The 15,515-nt window shown below is 49.0% G+C and overlaps 1 protein-coding gene across 1 annotated transcript in view; it reads left to right on the top strand.

Moving 5' to 3' along the window:
- The window catches only part of Trpc7 (transient receptor potential cation channel subfamily C member 7), a 123,082-nt gene that overhangs the window by 89,538 nt on the left and 18,029 nt on the right, over positions 1 to 15,515 (top strand). The window contains exon 7 of the mRNA XM_028772105.1: positions 2,962 to 3,226. Coding sequence (XP_028627938.1) covers positions 2,962 to 3,226 — 265 coding nt within the window. The remainder of the gene's footprint in view (positions 1 to 2,961; positions 3,227 to 15,515) is intronic.

Raw genomic sequence — 15,515 nt, 5'->3', positions numbered from 1 at the left:
ATTGAAGATGTTCCCGTTACCCATGAGCGTAGTAAAATCTCACCAGGTGGTGACAGTTACTATCAATACTACCTCTTTTTTTTTTTTTTAAAGCTCAATCACTGTACTCCATGTTGTAAAAGAGAATGCTAACAGGGTGAGGTACTGTGGAGGGGGGCGGAAGGCTTGGGGATGGTGGGAAGGATGGGGGAGGAGGTGGAGGACAGAGGATTCAAGGAGTGGGGGGTTGGGAAGGAGGTGGGGGTGGGGGTGAGGGTGGTAGACTGGGGTGGTAGAGGTGGGTGTAGGGGATTGAGGGTAGGGGGATGTAGGTAGGGGTGGAGGTGGGTTAGAGGTGGGGGGTGAGTGTAGGGGATGAGGCACTGGTGATAAAATGTAGCTGGTGCTTAGTATTAATTACTGGCACATAGTTTAAAGGGTTTGAATGTCAAATGTCCCTCCTGGTAGATAAAAACAAATCACCCTTCTAACCACAGAATGATGGGTACAAGCCATGACCTTTAGCGAACTATCCACATAATGCAACTTGGTAAAAAATAAAGCTCCGGTTACAACCACTGCTTCCTGGGCCCTGCTCCCAGCATTTGTTGGTTAACACATGAAGGTTTTTCTTGATTGTATGTTTTCGGGTCTATGCTGCTTTGGTGCCTCGAGGAAAGATGGACGCACTCTGCGTAATGCCATGGTACAGGCTGCAGTATTGTCCCCGGGTTGACTTCTGTTCCTCTGTGGGTTGTACTAGGTCCCTGCTCAGCTCACAGCACATTACTGTCCTTGCCTTTTCCGGTTCACCTTGGGCCCTTGGAAATATCCGGAGCTCTTGCTGCGCTTAAGTGCTCCAGCTATGGGGGCCGAGCACCCTCTTGTGGCGAGCCTTGCCGACGAGCCTTCTAACTATTTCAGGATAAAAAATTGGCTGGGGGCCGGGGTGGGGAGTTTCAGGTGGTGAAAAGACTTTTTTCTGGTGGAAACAGCTCCAGGATGAAAACCCCTTCCTGTGAATCACGCGGTGGCGTTTGTTTTATGCCCTCCCAGCGCTACAGCTGTGACAAAACCCATTCAAGCAGAATCGTCTGCACCGGAAGTCCAGCCTCGGCCTCCAGGGACATAGTTCCAAGAAACTACAGCTACCTAGGAGCAGTTTTTACTGTTACAACTGATGTTGAAGGTGGCGGATTGTAGGTGGCATTTAAACAGGAATTCATTTTAGTGTCTGTTTAATAGAAGAAGCCACTTCTGATTTCACGTGAAATGTAGGCGTTATTTATCCATAGAGGGCAGCAGGTGTTTTAGAAAACATCCATTGTCTTTCATGGGCTTCTGAATTCTGACTTCGGAAAGAACTTAGAGTCTGTGTTATTCTATTCCACATATAATTTTGAATGTGCTACATTAAACTGGCTGCACAACTTCCCTTACTAAAGGTTTCTCTCTATTATAATTAATTTAACAGAGTCTAGCTTTGAAAATAAAGAATAAAGTTCCTTCCCCCTCTGGGGTGCCAAGAATCGCCATGTAATATGCTCTCTATTTGCACTTACTGGCTCTGAAAAGGGCCCCATACCCCCAAATCCAATCTTTAAAATGGCAACAGTAATGCCTGCTCTACGGGGCTGTTGTGAAAATCACAGCTAATTTAGTGTGAGGGCTAATTTCAGTTTCTCAATGTTTCTCATTTAAGCTTCGTTCAGCAGTTCTCAACAGGGATGCTGTTGGCTTTGTCAGCAGGGCAGTTTTTACCAGAGTGGTGCAGTCTGGGGTGTTTAGCATCTGAGAAGTACTCCTTCTCAGGCACTGAGAAGCAGGCACTGTCCCAGGAGGGAGGTACTGCCCTCACCTGAGACTCACAGTTTGTCCCAACACCTAAGAGCTAGGCTGAATGCTGTTCCTTAGACATTAGGCCTGCAGTAGGGCCCAGTGGAGGCTCAACTCTGCTATAGTGAGGCTTACAGCACCTCAGACCCCAAGACTCACCAGTAAACACCAACATTGTCCTTCCAGTAATGTTGTAGCAAGCCTATGTGACTGGTCATCCCTGTTGAGACTCTTGCTCTGTCAGCGAGAAGGGCTGCCAGCATGAGCTGGAATACTTTTGGGGTGAGGAGAGGGGCAGAGAGCAAGATTATGTTCACAGGCAAACATTTCTGATTCCTGGTCCCCAGAAGCTGATTTGTTCTGGCTAGTGGCTATCTGAACATGTGGTTAGTTTGTTCAGTCACTTCCCAGGCATTTATCATTGCCTGCTCTGTACAAACCCTACCCCGAGCTCTTTGCCTATGTGGCTTAACAAAGTCTTTTAATGCTGATGAGATTGTCTGCCATGCTCACACACAGGGACAGGGTGGCTCGGGAAAGCCAGTTGACTGATTCCAGCTCATGCTTGTCTCCACTGCCTGCTCATGCTTCCCCAGTTGGGGGCTCAGCTCCTGTGTGTGGAGGAGGGGAACATAATGGTTAACCCTGTAGCATTTTCATAATGGATATGCATGGGAGACCAGGAACCCCACCCAAACTGCTGGAGTTACAGGAAGCTTCTAGAAAGAGATAGTTCCTAAACTGAATCTTGAAGGGATGACTGGAAATGAACCAGATCTGAAGTCAAGTTGCAGGCAGGTAAGACAGCTCATTCCAAAAGCATGGTGTCTTGTGTGCTGAGATCACCTAAGGGCAGAGTTGACAACAGAGAGTGCTACTGTGCCTAACAGGGCAGAAAGATGGCTCGGCAGTACAGAACAGTTGCTGCACTGCAAAAGGACATTCAACTTCCAGCACCTCTTCAGGTGGCTCACAAGCACCTGTGACTCCAGTTTGAAGGGTTCTGAAGCCCCTTTACCCTTTTTGGGTCCCTGCACACATGCAGACATAAAATAAGAAAATCCAAGTCTTTAAAGATGCCCGACTGGGTGTCCTTCCAGAGCAGACCTCATCCCCCAGCAAGTAACACAGACTCTTGCCTTTCAGCCAGGGACAAGTGGTGGCCGTCAGACCCCCAGATCATCTCGGAAGGGCTGTACGCCATTGCGGTTGTCCTCAGCTTCTCCCGTATCGCCTACATCCTGCCAGCCAATGAAAGCTTCGGGCCCTTGCAGATCTCCCTGGGAAGAACTGTGAAAGACATCTTCAAGTTCATGGTCATTTTTATCATGGTATTTGTGGCCTTCATGATCGGGATGTTCAACCTGTACTCCTACTACCGAGGTGCAAAGTACAACCCAGCGTTTACAACGTGAGTATCGCAGCATGTTCCCTCCCTAAGGCCATCTCTGGGCATCCTGGGAAGCCTTGGGAACCTCTTGCAAGCAGTTCCTTGCAGAACTCAGGTTTCCTTGAGGTTGGTGTGAGTTTTGCTCTCAGTGTTTTAAGGCTTAGGTTCTGAAATTAGAAGAACAAAGGATTCAAATCCTCACTCTGCCACTATGTAACTCAGGCTGGCCTGCAACAGTGTAGAAGATAGCCTTGAACTCACAGAGATCTACCTGCCCCTGCCTCCTGAGTGCTGACATTAAAAACATATGCCACCGTACCCAGCCATTTCTTCAGTTTTAAAATGGGGATGGATTTGTTGCTTTTCTGTTACTGTGATAAAATACCGTGACCAAGAACAAATTAAGACAGAAACCATGAGTTTTATTTGGGTTTACAGTTTCAAGTTGGAGGGGCGTCTATAATGGCAGGAGAAACATGGTCGTGGGTGGATGGATCAGTAAACTAAGAGATCACTCTTCAGCCACAAACAGGAATCGGAGAAAGAGAAAACCGGAAGTAGGGTGGGGCTCCGGACTATCAAAACCCACCCTTGTGATACTTCCTTCAGCAAGGCTACAGCACCGCCTCACACAGTGCCACCAATGGGGACCAGTTGAACCTCTGAGGGACATTTTTCATTCAGACCACCACAAGGGGCAATAAAATAACAACGCCTGCATCATGACATAGTGTGAGGTTTCAGCAAGATGGGGTGACCCAGAAAGTATACAATAAAAGTGGTTACCATTGTGATTATTACAGCAATACACTTCACCTGTATTATTCAGGAACAGAACCTGACAAACCCCGTATGTCAACATGCTATTAGGTCCAGAGAGCTATATATAGTCCAGGGGAAGAAAGGTGGAGGGGAAAGAGAAGAAAGGATGGAGTGAGCAGGCTGAGAGGGAATGAGGGACAGGGAAGGTGGAAAGAGGCTGCTACCTGACACACACCCTGGGCACAACAGACTTCTCCAAGAAGATACGATGGAAACATCCCATCTCAGTATAGCCTATTGGAAAGACAGAGAATTGATCAGTCGGACCTCTGCTGTCTGCTGTCTCTCCTGAGTCAGAGTCACTAACTCTCCTGCAGTCTAGGGCAGCCCTGGGGCTGAGTGCTGGCCACACCTGGCTGAGCACAAAGCAGGTTCTGCAGCTTCATGGGCCTCTGCAGCCAGAGGCAGAGGCTCAGGCAAGGGAGGCAGATTCCTGCTGTGGGGGTTCCAGCTAGCCAGAGGCAGGATAGCACAATGATACTACACCCCACTCCGAAGCCCAGAAAGTGGCAGATCTCATGCAGCCTGTGTGCAAAAGATCCAAAACTTCCCAGTCTCTGTGAGGAACTACGGGGTCTCCTAGAGGGACCACCAGGAGCACCGAGCTGAATCTGGTAAACGGATATGGTGGAGCCAGATTTACACCCTGGCAAGCATCACTGGTGGACGGCCATTAGCCACATCCTTGGATGTATCCGAGCTCATGTGTTCACATTGGTGTCAACACAAAATCCACAGCTTTCCTCTTAAAGGGAATAAGAAAGAGATTTCCAGAGCCATTTTCAGTGACCGTGGCCCAGGGACACAGATTTTAGGTCACCCCAAATTCCGTGTTCCAACACGGAAGCAGTTTTATGACATTGTATAGTTTCACAGAACGATCAAAACAAGTTTAAGATATATTGGTGTGAGTGCATCAGAGAGGCAGGCAGGTTTAGTGAGATAGGGTAAGCTTTTCTACGGGCTAGGATGCTGCCTAAGCCTCTGGGTTGGCAGTGGTTAGTGGGCTGCTGAGTTCATAGATATTAAAAGGTTTTATTTTCCTATTGTCATAAGATGTTAGTCCTGATGCAAAGGTGGGCAAAGAATGTCTGTTCTAGGGGCTAGAACTAGTCCAAGCTGAGGTAGCCAGCCTTTGGAGCAGCAACATTCCAGTCTGTCCACAGAGCTGAAATTCTAAGTGCCGATTGGTCTCTGCTGACAAAGCTTCTGTCCAGAAGTTTCCATTCACATCTGTAAAGAGGGAAAGGGGGACTGCCCACCGTACTCACAAGCACCCTCACCCTCCACCGCAGCTGAGGATTTCCTGGCACAGTGTCTCCGGTCTCAGACCCATCAGGTTGAGAACGTCCCTTCATTAAGCTTTGGCCAGAGCCTTGGGAGACGAGTGTCTACCACCCAGGGCAGCAGCTGGGACCAAGCGGGCTGAGAACCTCCTGAGACATGTCCACAGGTAGCATCTCAGTTTCCCAGTCACCGCACGTGACTGGTCGTCTGGGTGATCCCCACTGTAATGAGGCCTCAGCTGGCCCTGCTTCTGGAGAAATCACTCATCAAGGGGAGATATGGTATCTAAGAACTAAGTGGTTCGACCCCCACACCACTTCCCTCAGAGCTGTGGTAGCGCTGCCTGCTCCGTGGGCAGCCCGGCGTGCTGCTGACTTACAGGTGGGAAGTGTGTACAGAGAGCAGGCACCAGGCCCAGTGCTGAGGAACAAGGAAGCCTGAGGGCTACAGCACCTCTGGGTCAGACTAGATTTCCATCTGATCTTAGCTGGGACTCACCGTGCAGCCTCAAGCATGGTCTTTAAATCCCCAGACCCTGAATTGCTGCAGCTCTGACAGAAGAGGTAGGAAGAAGGCCAGCCTTACAGGACTGTTGTTGGGCTCCACAGAGAAGCAGGGGGCATGCAGTGCATAAAGCCTCCAGTATTGGCAGTGACGGGGATGGGTGTGGTGAGTGAGCTGGTACTGTAGGACCCTCTCTGGGCAGCGGCCTGGCTTACAGACTGGCTTCGGCACATCAGGCAGACTCTTCTATTTCTCCAACACCCATTGAAGAAATGGAATAAACCTGAGTCACCCAAAAGCAGATTTGCTCTGAATGTGCTGGTGTGTGTATGTGTGTGTGTGCACACGCACATGTGCGTGTGCGTGTGTGTGTGTGTGAAGGGTTGGCAGGATAGAGGGACAGCAGGACAGGACCTAAAGGCATCCAGTCAGCAGGAACCACATTGTCAACAGATGTGGGGAAGATGCCAGCCACGAAGGAAAGGTTTGTGAGTTTCCAGCCTAACAACATATCTGCTCCCATGGGCCAGGCACTGGAGATACCAAACACCAAACCACCCCAGGCCTTCTAGTGTGGAGACGAGAAGCCATGGGCACACCAAACACAGCAAAGGAAGGTCCTCCTCCTCTGCAGGTCCTGAAGTGTGCTGTGTCGTTGTGAGCGGGAGTGATTGGATGGGAAAAGTCAGTGGAGTGCTGAAGCAGAAAGAGGGGAGGATGAGTTATTGCAAATGTCATCTCTTCCCTTTTGACTGCACACTGAAGCATGTCATCCCCAAGAGACCAGCTGTGACCTTAAAAGTGCCCTGAGAGAATGAAGGAGGTATGTGTTTGGGGACCTGGAGTCACATTGAGTGTCACTGTGCTGGAGATGAAGTTAGAAAACCCCACTGAAGCACTGTGCCCCAAGCAGGCAGTCCCAGGCCACCTGCCTAAACACACGGGCATGCGTGTGCATACACTCCCACACATATACACACACACTCTCACACCACACACACATCACACATACAGTAATACAGACACTCACACACAAAGACACATAGTCACACATACACACTCACACATACACACACAATCATACACACAGACACACACAAAGACACACAATCTCATACATACACACTCACACACATACTCTCAAACACACCACACACACTTCCACCAACACACACTACACATAAATACACTCACACCACACACACACATCGAACACATGTACACACAGTCACACACACATTCACACAGTCACACACACACACATTGAACACATGTACACACAGTCACACACACATTCACACACACATTCACAGTCACACACACATTGAACACATGTACACACAGTCACACACACACACACACACACACACACAGAAGCTGTTTCACTATAGATTCTAAGTTGCAGGCTAAGACAGAGCTCCTCTCCTCTGCTTCCAGGGTCTTAAAAAGCCACAGTAATAAGGAAGGGTGTTTGGATTCAGATACACTGCATGAATCTTCTTACCCTCACTTTTAACCTGATCATCAGCACCTTCCATGTTCAGGGAAAGCTGGTCTCCCAACAGTTGCTCCTACAGGGAGCCTTGCCATGGGAGTCCTGCCCAACGTAGGATGAGGTCCCAGGGTAGCTCACAGAACTAACTGAACTTGGTCAGTTCTGTCCTAAGAGAGGAGCGTGACACAGATTCTGAGACAACTGGGCAGAAAAGGTATGGACTGCAGCCCCCAGCCCTCAGTTCAGATTCCCAAGATATTCTAGTACTTAATCAAAGACCTCTCGCCCTCCCCACTTCCCATTTCCTCCAGCAGATCTCACAGGGGGCAGAAGAACATGAGAGGGTTGCATGAGTCCATCTCCAGGTATGAATGAAGACCCCAAGGTCATCCAGAGGCAGGGGCTGAATCTAAGGCTTTCTTGACCCCACCTCTAAGCCTCTAATTACAGGAGCTGCAGAGCAGGGCCCAGCGCACTATGTGAACACCTGCCCCTCCCTGGAGACAGGCTTTTGATAGACACAGGGATTGGGGGTGGGTCGTGACTATCTCATGCTCAAACAGCTCTACATCCATGCTTGTCTGAGTGGTCCCAGTTAGACTCCAAGGACAGAAAACCAAACCAGATGAAAAGATGTGGAAGAGTGTCTTCGTAGGAGGAACTGGAGTTAACTGAGGTCAGAGACCATGAGGGAGAACAGGGGTGAATGAGATCACAAAGTGTCAAACACAGGTATGAAGTATCAAAGAATAACTTCTTTTAAGCCACTGGGATTTTGATACAGGATTATGAAAGGTGTTTTGTTTTGTTTTGTTTTGTTTTGTTTTGTTTTGTTTTGTTGGGTCTAGGGCTGGGGCATGGCTTGTGGTGACCTATGTTTAATTCCCAGAACCCATCAAAAAGACCTAAGTGAGGTGATGGGCTTCAAACCCAGAACCAGAGAGCCATAGACTCCCCAGGACCCCCTGACAGCCATCTTAGCCCAATCCATGAGCTGAGGTTGGTGAGAGACCCTGCCTCCAAGACCAAGGTCAACAACTCCTGAGAGTAATACCTAAGGTTATCGTCTGTCCTCCACACCTGTGTACATGCACACACATGCACTTGCATACACATGGACATATATACACACAGACACAGGAACATGTACACACACAGCATGGATCTTATCCAACATTATCAGCACATGGATGCAACAGGTACCATCCTGTGCTCTGCATTTCCAGAGCGAGGAGCCTGGCACACTGGATCCTTGGTGGCATTGGTGGCATGTCACACCACAGGGGCAGGTTTTTCCTGGTGCAGACCATCAGATAGGTGCAGATCCAGCAGGACTGAGTCAGAGCCTATAAATGCTTCTAGTATATCAACCTTCTACTCCACACCCAAAAAGTGTCTCAAAGGTCTAGGTGCACGTCTGTGGCAGGGGATTCCTGAGAGGGAGGAGCAAGGCTGTGCATGCGTGCACAGCTGGGACCTGTTGAACATGACAGATAACACATCTGCTGGCAGCCTCTAAACCACCTGTTTAAGACTGCAAATGGCCAAAAAGGAGGACAGGGGACCTTCAGACCAGTCTCTTGCTCTTCGAGTCTCTAAGTATCCAAACCATGGATGAAGAAGGAGGGAGGAGACAGCCTGAGGACACGCCTCCTTTAAGAATGGGAGGGTGTCCTCTCACAGGCGATATCTATTTATGTCAAATAATGGAAGTCAATGAAGTTATAGTCAACTTTGCTGAGATTCATGTATCCCATAAAGCAAAGTCATTCCAAGTAGAGATTATATGAAAACACCAGCATCCTAGCACTCCTGTTACAGGGATAGAAAAATAAGAGACAAAAGGTTTGGCTCACTCACGAAAGTCTCCCGGGAGAGACTGCAGGGAAGATACGCGCCCTCCGTACATGAGGACACGAGGATTAATGAAGACATCCTGAGCACTGGGCTGTTGAGTCATTTTAGGGACATCACAGAATGTACTGACACAGACAGACAGCACAGCCTCGCACTTGCTCAGATGCACAGGTAGGCAGGGCCGGAGGCGTGAGTGGCAGAGAGCAGAAGCAGCAGGCTCTCGCACAGGACACATAAAGGGCCACTGTCTCCCCGGGACATCAGTTTGGCTCTCTCTACTTAACCCTGATTGGCGATTAAAGGTGGGCTCTGTCCTCATGAAAATAAAATAGAAATGACCCCAGCCAACCTTTTCTACAGAGCGCCGTGGAAGGAGCACTGGAGATATCTGTCTAATCAAAAACAGCGCCTCTGTTAGGTTCTATCTCCCCAGGAATTACTTTTAATGGAAGGAACTTTCGAAGCGCTGGGCAAAATTAGAAGCTCTTGTTTTCTGTGATAACGATGGGAAATTTCCACACTCCGCCCTGGGAAGATTCTTATGACCCACCTCACCCTGACACACTGCCTCCCTGAGGGTCCACCTTGCAATCCTGAGGGGCTCTGGGGCGGAGGAAGGAGACCCTGCAGAATGCCACATATCCTATACTGCTACGGTGCCTGAGCCTCATGAACTCAGTCTCGGCACTGTCCTTTTAAAGACAATAAGAGACAGGGATGGTGAGAAACACCATGCCCCAAGTGGCTCCTCAGCCTTTCCTAAACCCACTCCATGGAGACACAGACGCCACTAAAGACAAGGAGGCACTGGACTCCAGGATACAGAGCCAGGAAATGGAGATGAACCTCACTCTCCACGGCTTCATTCCAGCTTCAAGTAGAACCCTACATCCGTGTGCTTTGAGCGGGAGGTCGTCTCTTCGCCTCCTGTGGTGCTAATTCTTAGACTAACATACTATACAAGACCTGTCAGAGAGCCCAACAGTGCCACACAGCTTGGCTCTCAGCTTGCAGCCCATAGCTTTTCCCTGTCTATCAGGTATCTCTGTCATAACGGATAGTTATGCGACAACCACTTCGTGACAAGTTCTATTTTGGCCCTTCAGCCCTGGCCTTAATGAGCTGTTCCATTTACTCCTGCCCAGGTACTCTCAAACAAGTAGCCGTGGACAAGCAGCAGCTTTGAACTGTGCGACCATTGTAAGTGACGTCTGGGCAGCAGCTGGGAGGAAGTGTTGGCTGCTGATTGGCAGGGTCAGGGAACACTTCCTAGAAGGGATGATCCAGTGGAGGGTTCTTAGGAGAAAGCTAGAAGAGCACCCAGCCCATACGGCACATCTTCAAAGAACTGCAAATAGCCAAGAGCCTGTGGGAGACGGAAAAAGATGACGCAAGGGAGTCTGGAAGAGACTGCGTCGTGAAGAGTCTTCTAAGTCCTGATGGAGGGCGTGAATCTCCGCTGAGCCCTCTCTCAGATGAAGATGTGCTCAGAGGCGCTTCAGAAAGGATGCTGTGACAGTCGTGTGGAGGGTGGAGGGATGAGCACAGAGACTCGGACTCAGCCTAGACCTGCTGCTGCAGACTGGAGGATGAGTAAGAATGTAGAAACAGTCTTCTAGAAAAGTCTATGACTGAAACCACTCCAGAGGGAAGTGAGCCAGATGTGCTAGGAGGCTGAGAGGAGAGGCAGGGGCAGGGGCTGCAGTAGTGGTGGTGGGGACAGAGGAGGGATGCAAGGATCTAGCTGTGTGTGGGTCCTGTGGGGCGGCTAAGGCTGGATTGTGTCAACCAGTGGCCTGTTGTTACAAGAAGCCAGGGAAAGGGCCCCCTGGGGCACATAGGTCCTTGGCTGCTGCCATTTTATCTGTGCAGTGTGTGCTGAAGTGCATGATGAGCCACATGGGAGAGAATCGCCCTGCTTGGCCTCACAGGCGAGGCGTTTGCCAGGATCCTGGCCAGCACGGGAACATGGTGTGTCTGATCTAGTAGCACCATGGGCTGAGTTTAAAATCACACTTCATTATACTCCCAAGGTGATCATCGTCACCCTTTAACAATATAACCAATACAAGGTGTCTGGATGAATAAGAGAATTCATCAGATAAATTCTGAGACCTGACAGGGTATCACACGGTCAGACGTGGAGCCTCGCTCTGACCCAGAGAGATTGGGCAACTACACTCAGTAAGATGTAAAAAACGAAGAAACAGACAAATAAACGAGCACTCTTATCTTTCCATGGCTCATTAATACATGAGAGACAGTCTTACCTGGGCTATTTTTAAAGGCCGACAACACTTTGTAGAACAAGTATTCTATTGCTGTATGGTGTTTGCTTGGAATGCGCCTTCCCTGTTAATTTGTGACATGAAATGTTAAAGCCTCGCCAGCAGACTAAAAGGTGACAAGGGTTGGGGGGATGTGTTGTTGTTGTTGTTGTTGCTGTTGTTTTGCTACACTGGAGACTCCCAGGCAAGCACTCTCCCACTTAGCTGTATCCCTAGACCAAGTTTTAAGACAAGAGACCCAATCACAGGAAGAAAGTACACTCCGTTGGTGAATGTCTTACCATCCAAGTACTAACCAGGCCTTATGCTGCTTGGCTTCCAAGGTTGGATTTTGGGTTTTTTGTCCACAGGCCCTTGATGACTGTCTTCATGACATAGTATCTCAAGCACCACCTCAGGTCCTCCCCTGAGTGGAGGCTCTGCCAGAGAGGACATGTTAACCATTTTAGTCACCAAAATTTCATTCCAGCTGTGGAAGTTGAATCGAAACTCTCATTCTCAAAGAGACAGACAGTGTGAGAAGAAAGCAGGTATTGACAGAGTATCTTTCCAGGTGGGAGGAGCTAAATTGCCCAGTGTCTTGAAGACCTTGGCCATGTGATGGGCTTTGACAGCCACTGAAGGAGAGAACCTGGACCCGTTTTTATTTCCAGTGTGTTGTAAGGTTCCAGAGACTCCTACCCTCCTCCCGGATGCTACAACTTGCTATTAAGGAAACAATGAAAGAAAAACTGCCAAACCTAGCATAAGTATTGCTTATCAAACAGTTGACGCATAGCGAACTGTCTTGTGCACCTCACCAGCATCATGAGAATTCTCTTGCCCTTCTCAACAGCCTTGCACCATAGAGACTGTTGCTTTCCCATCTTATACCTAAGGAGTGGGCAGGGCGGGTGCTGGGGGGGAAGACCTAGGGAGCCTGTAATTTGGCCAAAAACTCAACAGCCAATCTTAGGCTTCCCTCGCTTCAGCACTCTGATGGCTGTCAACAGCAAGGCCAGCGAACAGGAAGGGACATGTAGCACAGACTCATCCATTCAGACATAGCCACACACTGGGCTTGCTGGGTTCCGTCTATCTGCTAGGCTGTATAGATTTCACTCACCTCAAGCCGGACCTCTCTTTTCTGGAGTTTCTAATCCCAGTTCCTCATTTGGGGCCCAAGATAGACCCTGGTGATTCCGAGGCAGAGGCGGGAACTCTGGGGTTAGGAGCTTGGCAGGAATAATAGACCCCCTTGGATGTTTGACTGTGCCCCCTCAACCTTGTCAGGCATGGTGATTGGTTTTGGTCCCTGAGATCTGAGTATTAGAGAAACAGCCTGCCTACTAGATCTTCCTTCACTCCCAATCCTCTTCCTCCAGCACCCTGCTTGGATGGCAAGCAGGTGTTGCTGTCCTTCAGCAGAACTCTAGCAGGGCACAGCTATTGTCTTCTGAGCCTTTAGAGCAGCCCTCCGAGCTCTGATCCTCCTGCTTAATTTTAGCTTGCTAGCTGCACATTGGCTAGGTAACTAAACTGAACTGAATGCTCTGGTGGGGAGGGTTTGTGGCATTCTGAAGAAGCAGCAATTTTCATAACAATCGACCTAAACTGTCGCCTTGTTGATCAGTTTGTTCTCTGAGGCGCGTGCATGCTGCCTCTTCAGGAAACCTGTTATTAAAGTCTCATTATCCAGGCGAGACAGACCTGGGAGAGGACTGATTACCTTGCCCCAGCTTTCTGCATGACAGATCAGCCACACACACACACACACACACACACACACACACACACGGAGACAAGGGTGAATCACATCTATTCAGCATCACTCACAGACTCTCGCTGCTAAGAAGACTTCTCATGCCAGGGTGGCCTATTGACTAACTTCAGTCCCTTCCCCTGCAAGCCAAAAGCCAAAAAGGGAGGACAAAGAAAAAGGGGAGCACGAACTGGAGGAACCAGAGGATAATTTGCATGAAATCAAGCATCTGTGGTAATCTGGCAGATAGGAAGGCAAAGGAGGCTTGTTCTGGAAAATCGATAAATACCTAACTGATTACCCTTCATTCTCGGGGCGGAGGCCTTTGGAGCTGATGGGGATGCGTCTGCTACCAGCCAGCACAGAGCATCCAGCAGCAGCTGGCTCTCACGGCAGTCTCGCTAGCGTCTACCAGATTTCCTTCAGAGTTCGACAAACCAGCAGATGAATCAAAAGGATAGCAGCCATTCAGGATGCTGCTCTTCCTGGATGTGTTACATGAGTTGCTCAGTTAATCTTCCCAGCAACTGAGCAGTTAAGTGCCATTATGTCCACTTCACAGTTGAGCAAACCGAGACCCTGGCAAGGTCTGTAACGTGTTTAAACACACACATATCCAGTATGTGTCCTGAGGAGATTTGGGTCCCGGCAGGGATCTCTGCTTGTTCCACCTGTCTCTGTGACGCCTTCTGTGGAAGACACAGCTGAAGACCTAGGAAACAGCACAGCTAGTGGGGTGGGAGAAGACAGGGAGCCAGTAGCTGCAGCCTTCGACAATAGGGAACCCCAGATGTGTCCCTACAGCAGCCAGCTGCCAATGGGGGCCTTTGTGATTAGTTTTGTGATAGACACCAGTTAAACCAGCCCAGAATCTTTCTTCCTGAAGGACAACTCCAGATACTGAGAAGGGTAGACCTTTCTTTTGCTCCCTCTGCCCTGGGTCTTGTGGCTTCTGCAAAGTCTAGGCAACGATTGGGTTCAAGGGCTCAAACCTACAATGCCAGTGCTCAGGAGCTGAGGCAGAAGGATGGCCATTAGTTTAAGGCCAGGCTAGGCAGAGGATGGTGATAAAGACACCATTGCAGGCTGGGGGACACCTCCCAGGACATTGGGGTTAGCTCCAGGCCTGAGCCCTTGGCATCAGTGATGTCCTACTGACTTGATTCTAAGCCCGGCTTCCTTTCTAAGAATATATTATGCAGGCTCCCAAGATGTAGGTAATACAGTTTTCTCCCACTGAGGGCAGTGAGACTGAGTTTCTTTAATTATTTTATTCCTGTCATACCCTAGACTAGAAGACAGTAGCCCGCATCTCGAATTGACTACGAAGCATACATTGGGCGTTGACGGTTCCCCAACGCACACACACTTTTTTTTCTTAGAATGTCTGTTGTTTGCATGCTGATTCATAGAAGTGTTTATGAAGCCAAGTATGTTGTCACAAACCTGTGATCCCTGTACTTGGAGGGTGGAGGCAGAAGGATCAAGTTCAAGGCCACCAGCTTTGGCTAGTATTGAGTTAAAAGTCAGTCTGGATGTGTTGTCTGTATAGTTTGAGTTTGAATACGCCCCACCCACAGGCACATGTGTCCGTGTGGGTGGGTTATGGGACCTTGAGGGAGTTGTGCCTCGTTGGAGAAATGTGTCACTGAAGAAAGGCTCTATCAGTTGTGGTCTCGCCTGGGCTTCATCTGAGGCCCTGTCGGCCTCCTAACCCCTGAGGCCTGGGCAAGCAGCCTCACTCTCTTGCCACTGTAATATCGCCACCAGGAGATACAATCTTCCTACCTTAAGCTGTTTCTTTTGGGGAATTTGATCAAATCGATGGGAAACGTTCTTAGTGTATCTGCTAATGTTTGCACATTCAAGTCCTTTTCCTACCACCGGTCTGTGGCTTACTATGCTTTTGACATTCAGGAGCTAATTTCTCTGGTTGGATCTCTTGGTATCTGTATTAATAGTTTTTTAAACTTTCCCCAAGCCTAGACCATCTAGTAAATTCTCAGCAACATTGTATGCTCATTTTCGTCATAAGTAATTTTTCTAATTTTAACTCTTCAATTCCACTCAGATCTTACCTATTCACATTGTGTTAGTCTAGACAAAACATGATGTCACTAACAGCTTAGCCTAGGTAATCTTGCATGTCAGATGTCAGCCAATAAAATCTCCTCTGCCAATACAAATAGCAAACACTAGTCTGTTCATAGCTAGTACACTGAACGTTCCTATGGAGTGGGCTGGCTCCAGATACAAAGCCCAGAGACTGACTGGAGGTCTCACTACCCTGACTTGGTTAGTCAGCCCACCTTTACT

The sequence above is a fragment of the Grammomys surdaster genome, unplaced genomic scaffold, assembly GCF_004785775.1.
Source record: "Grammomys surdaster isolate TR1022 unplaced genomic scaffold, NIH_TR_1.0 211, whole genome shotgun sequence".
In the NCBI taxonomy this organism is placed as follows: Eukaryota; Metazoa; Chordata; class Mammalia; order Rodentia; family Muridae; genus Grammomys; species Grammomys surdaster.
This window is presented reverse-complemented; position numbering and strand designations above follow the sequence as displayed.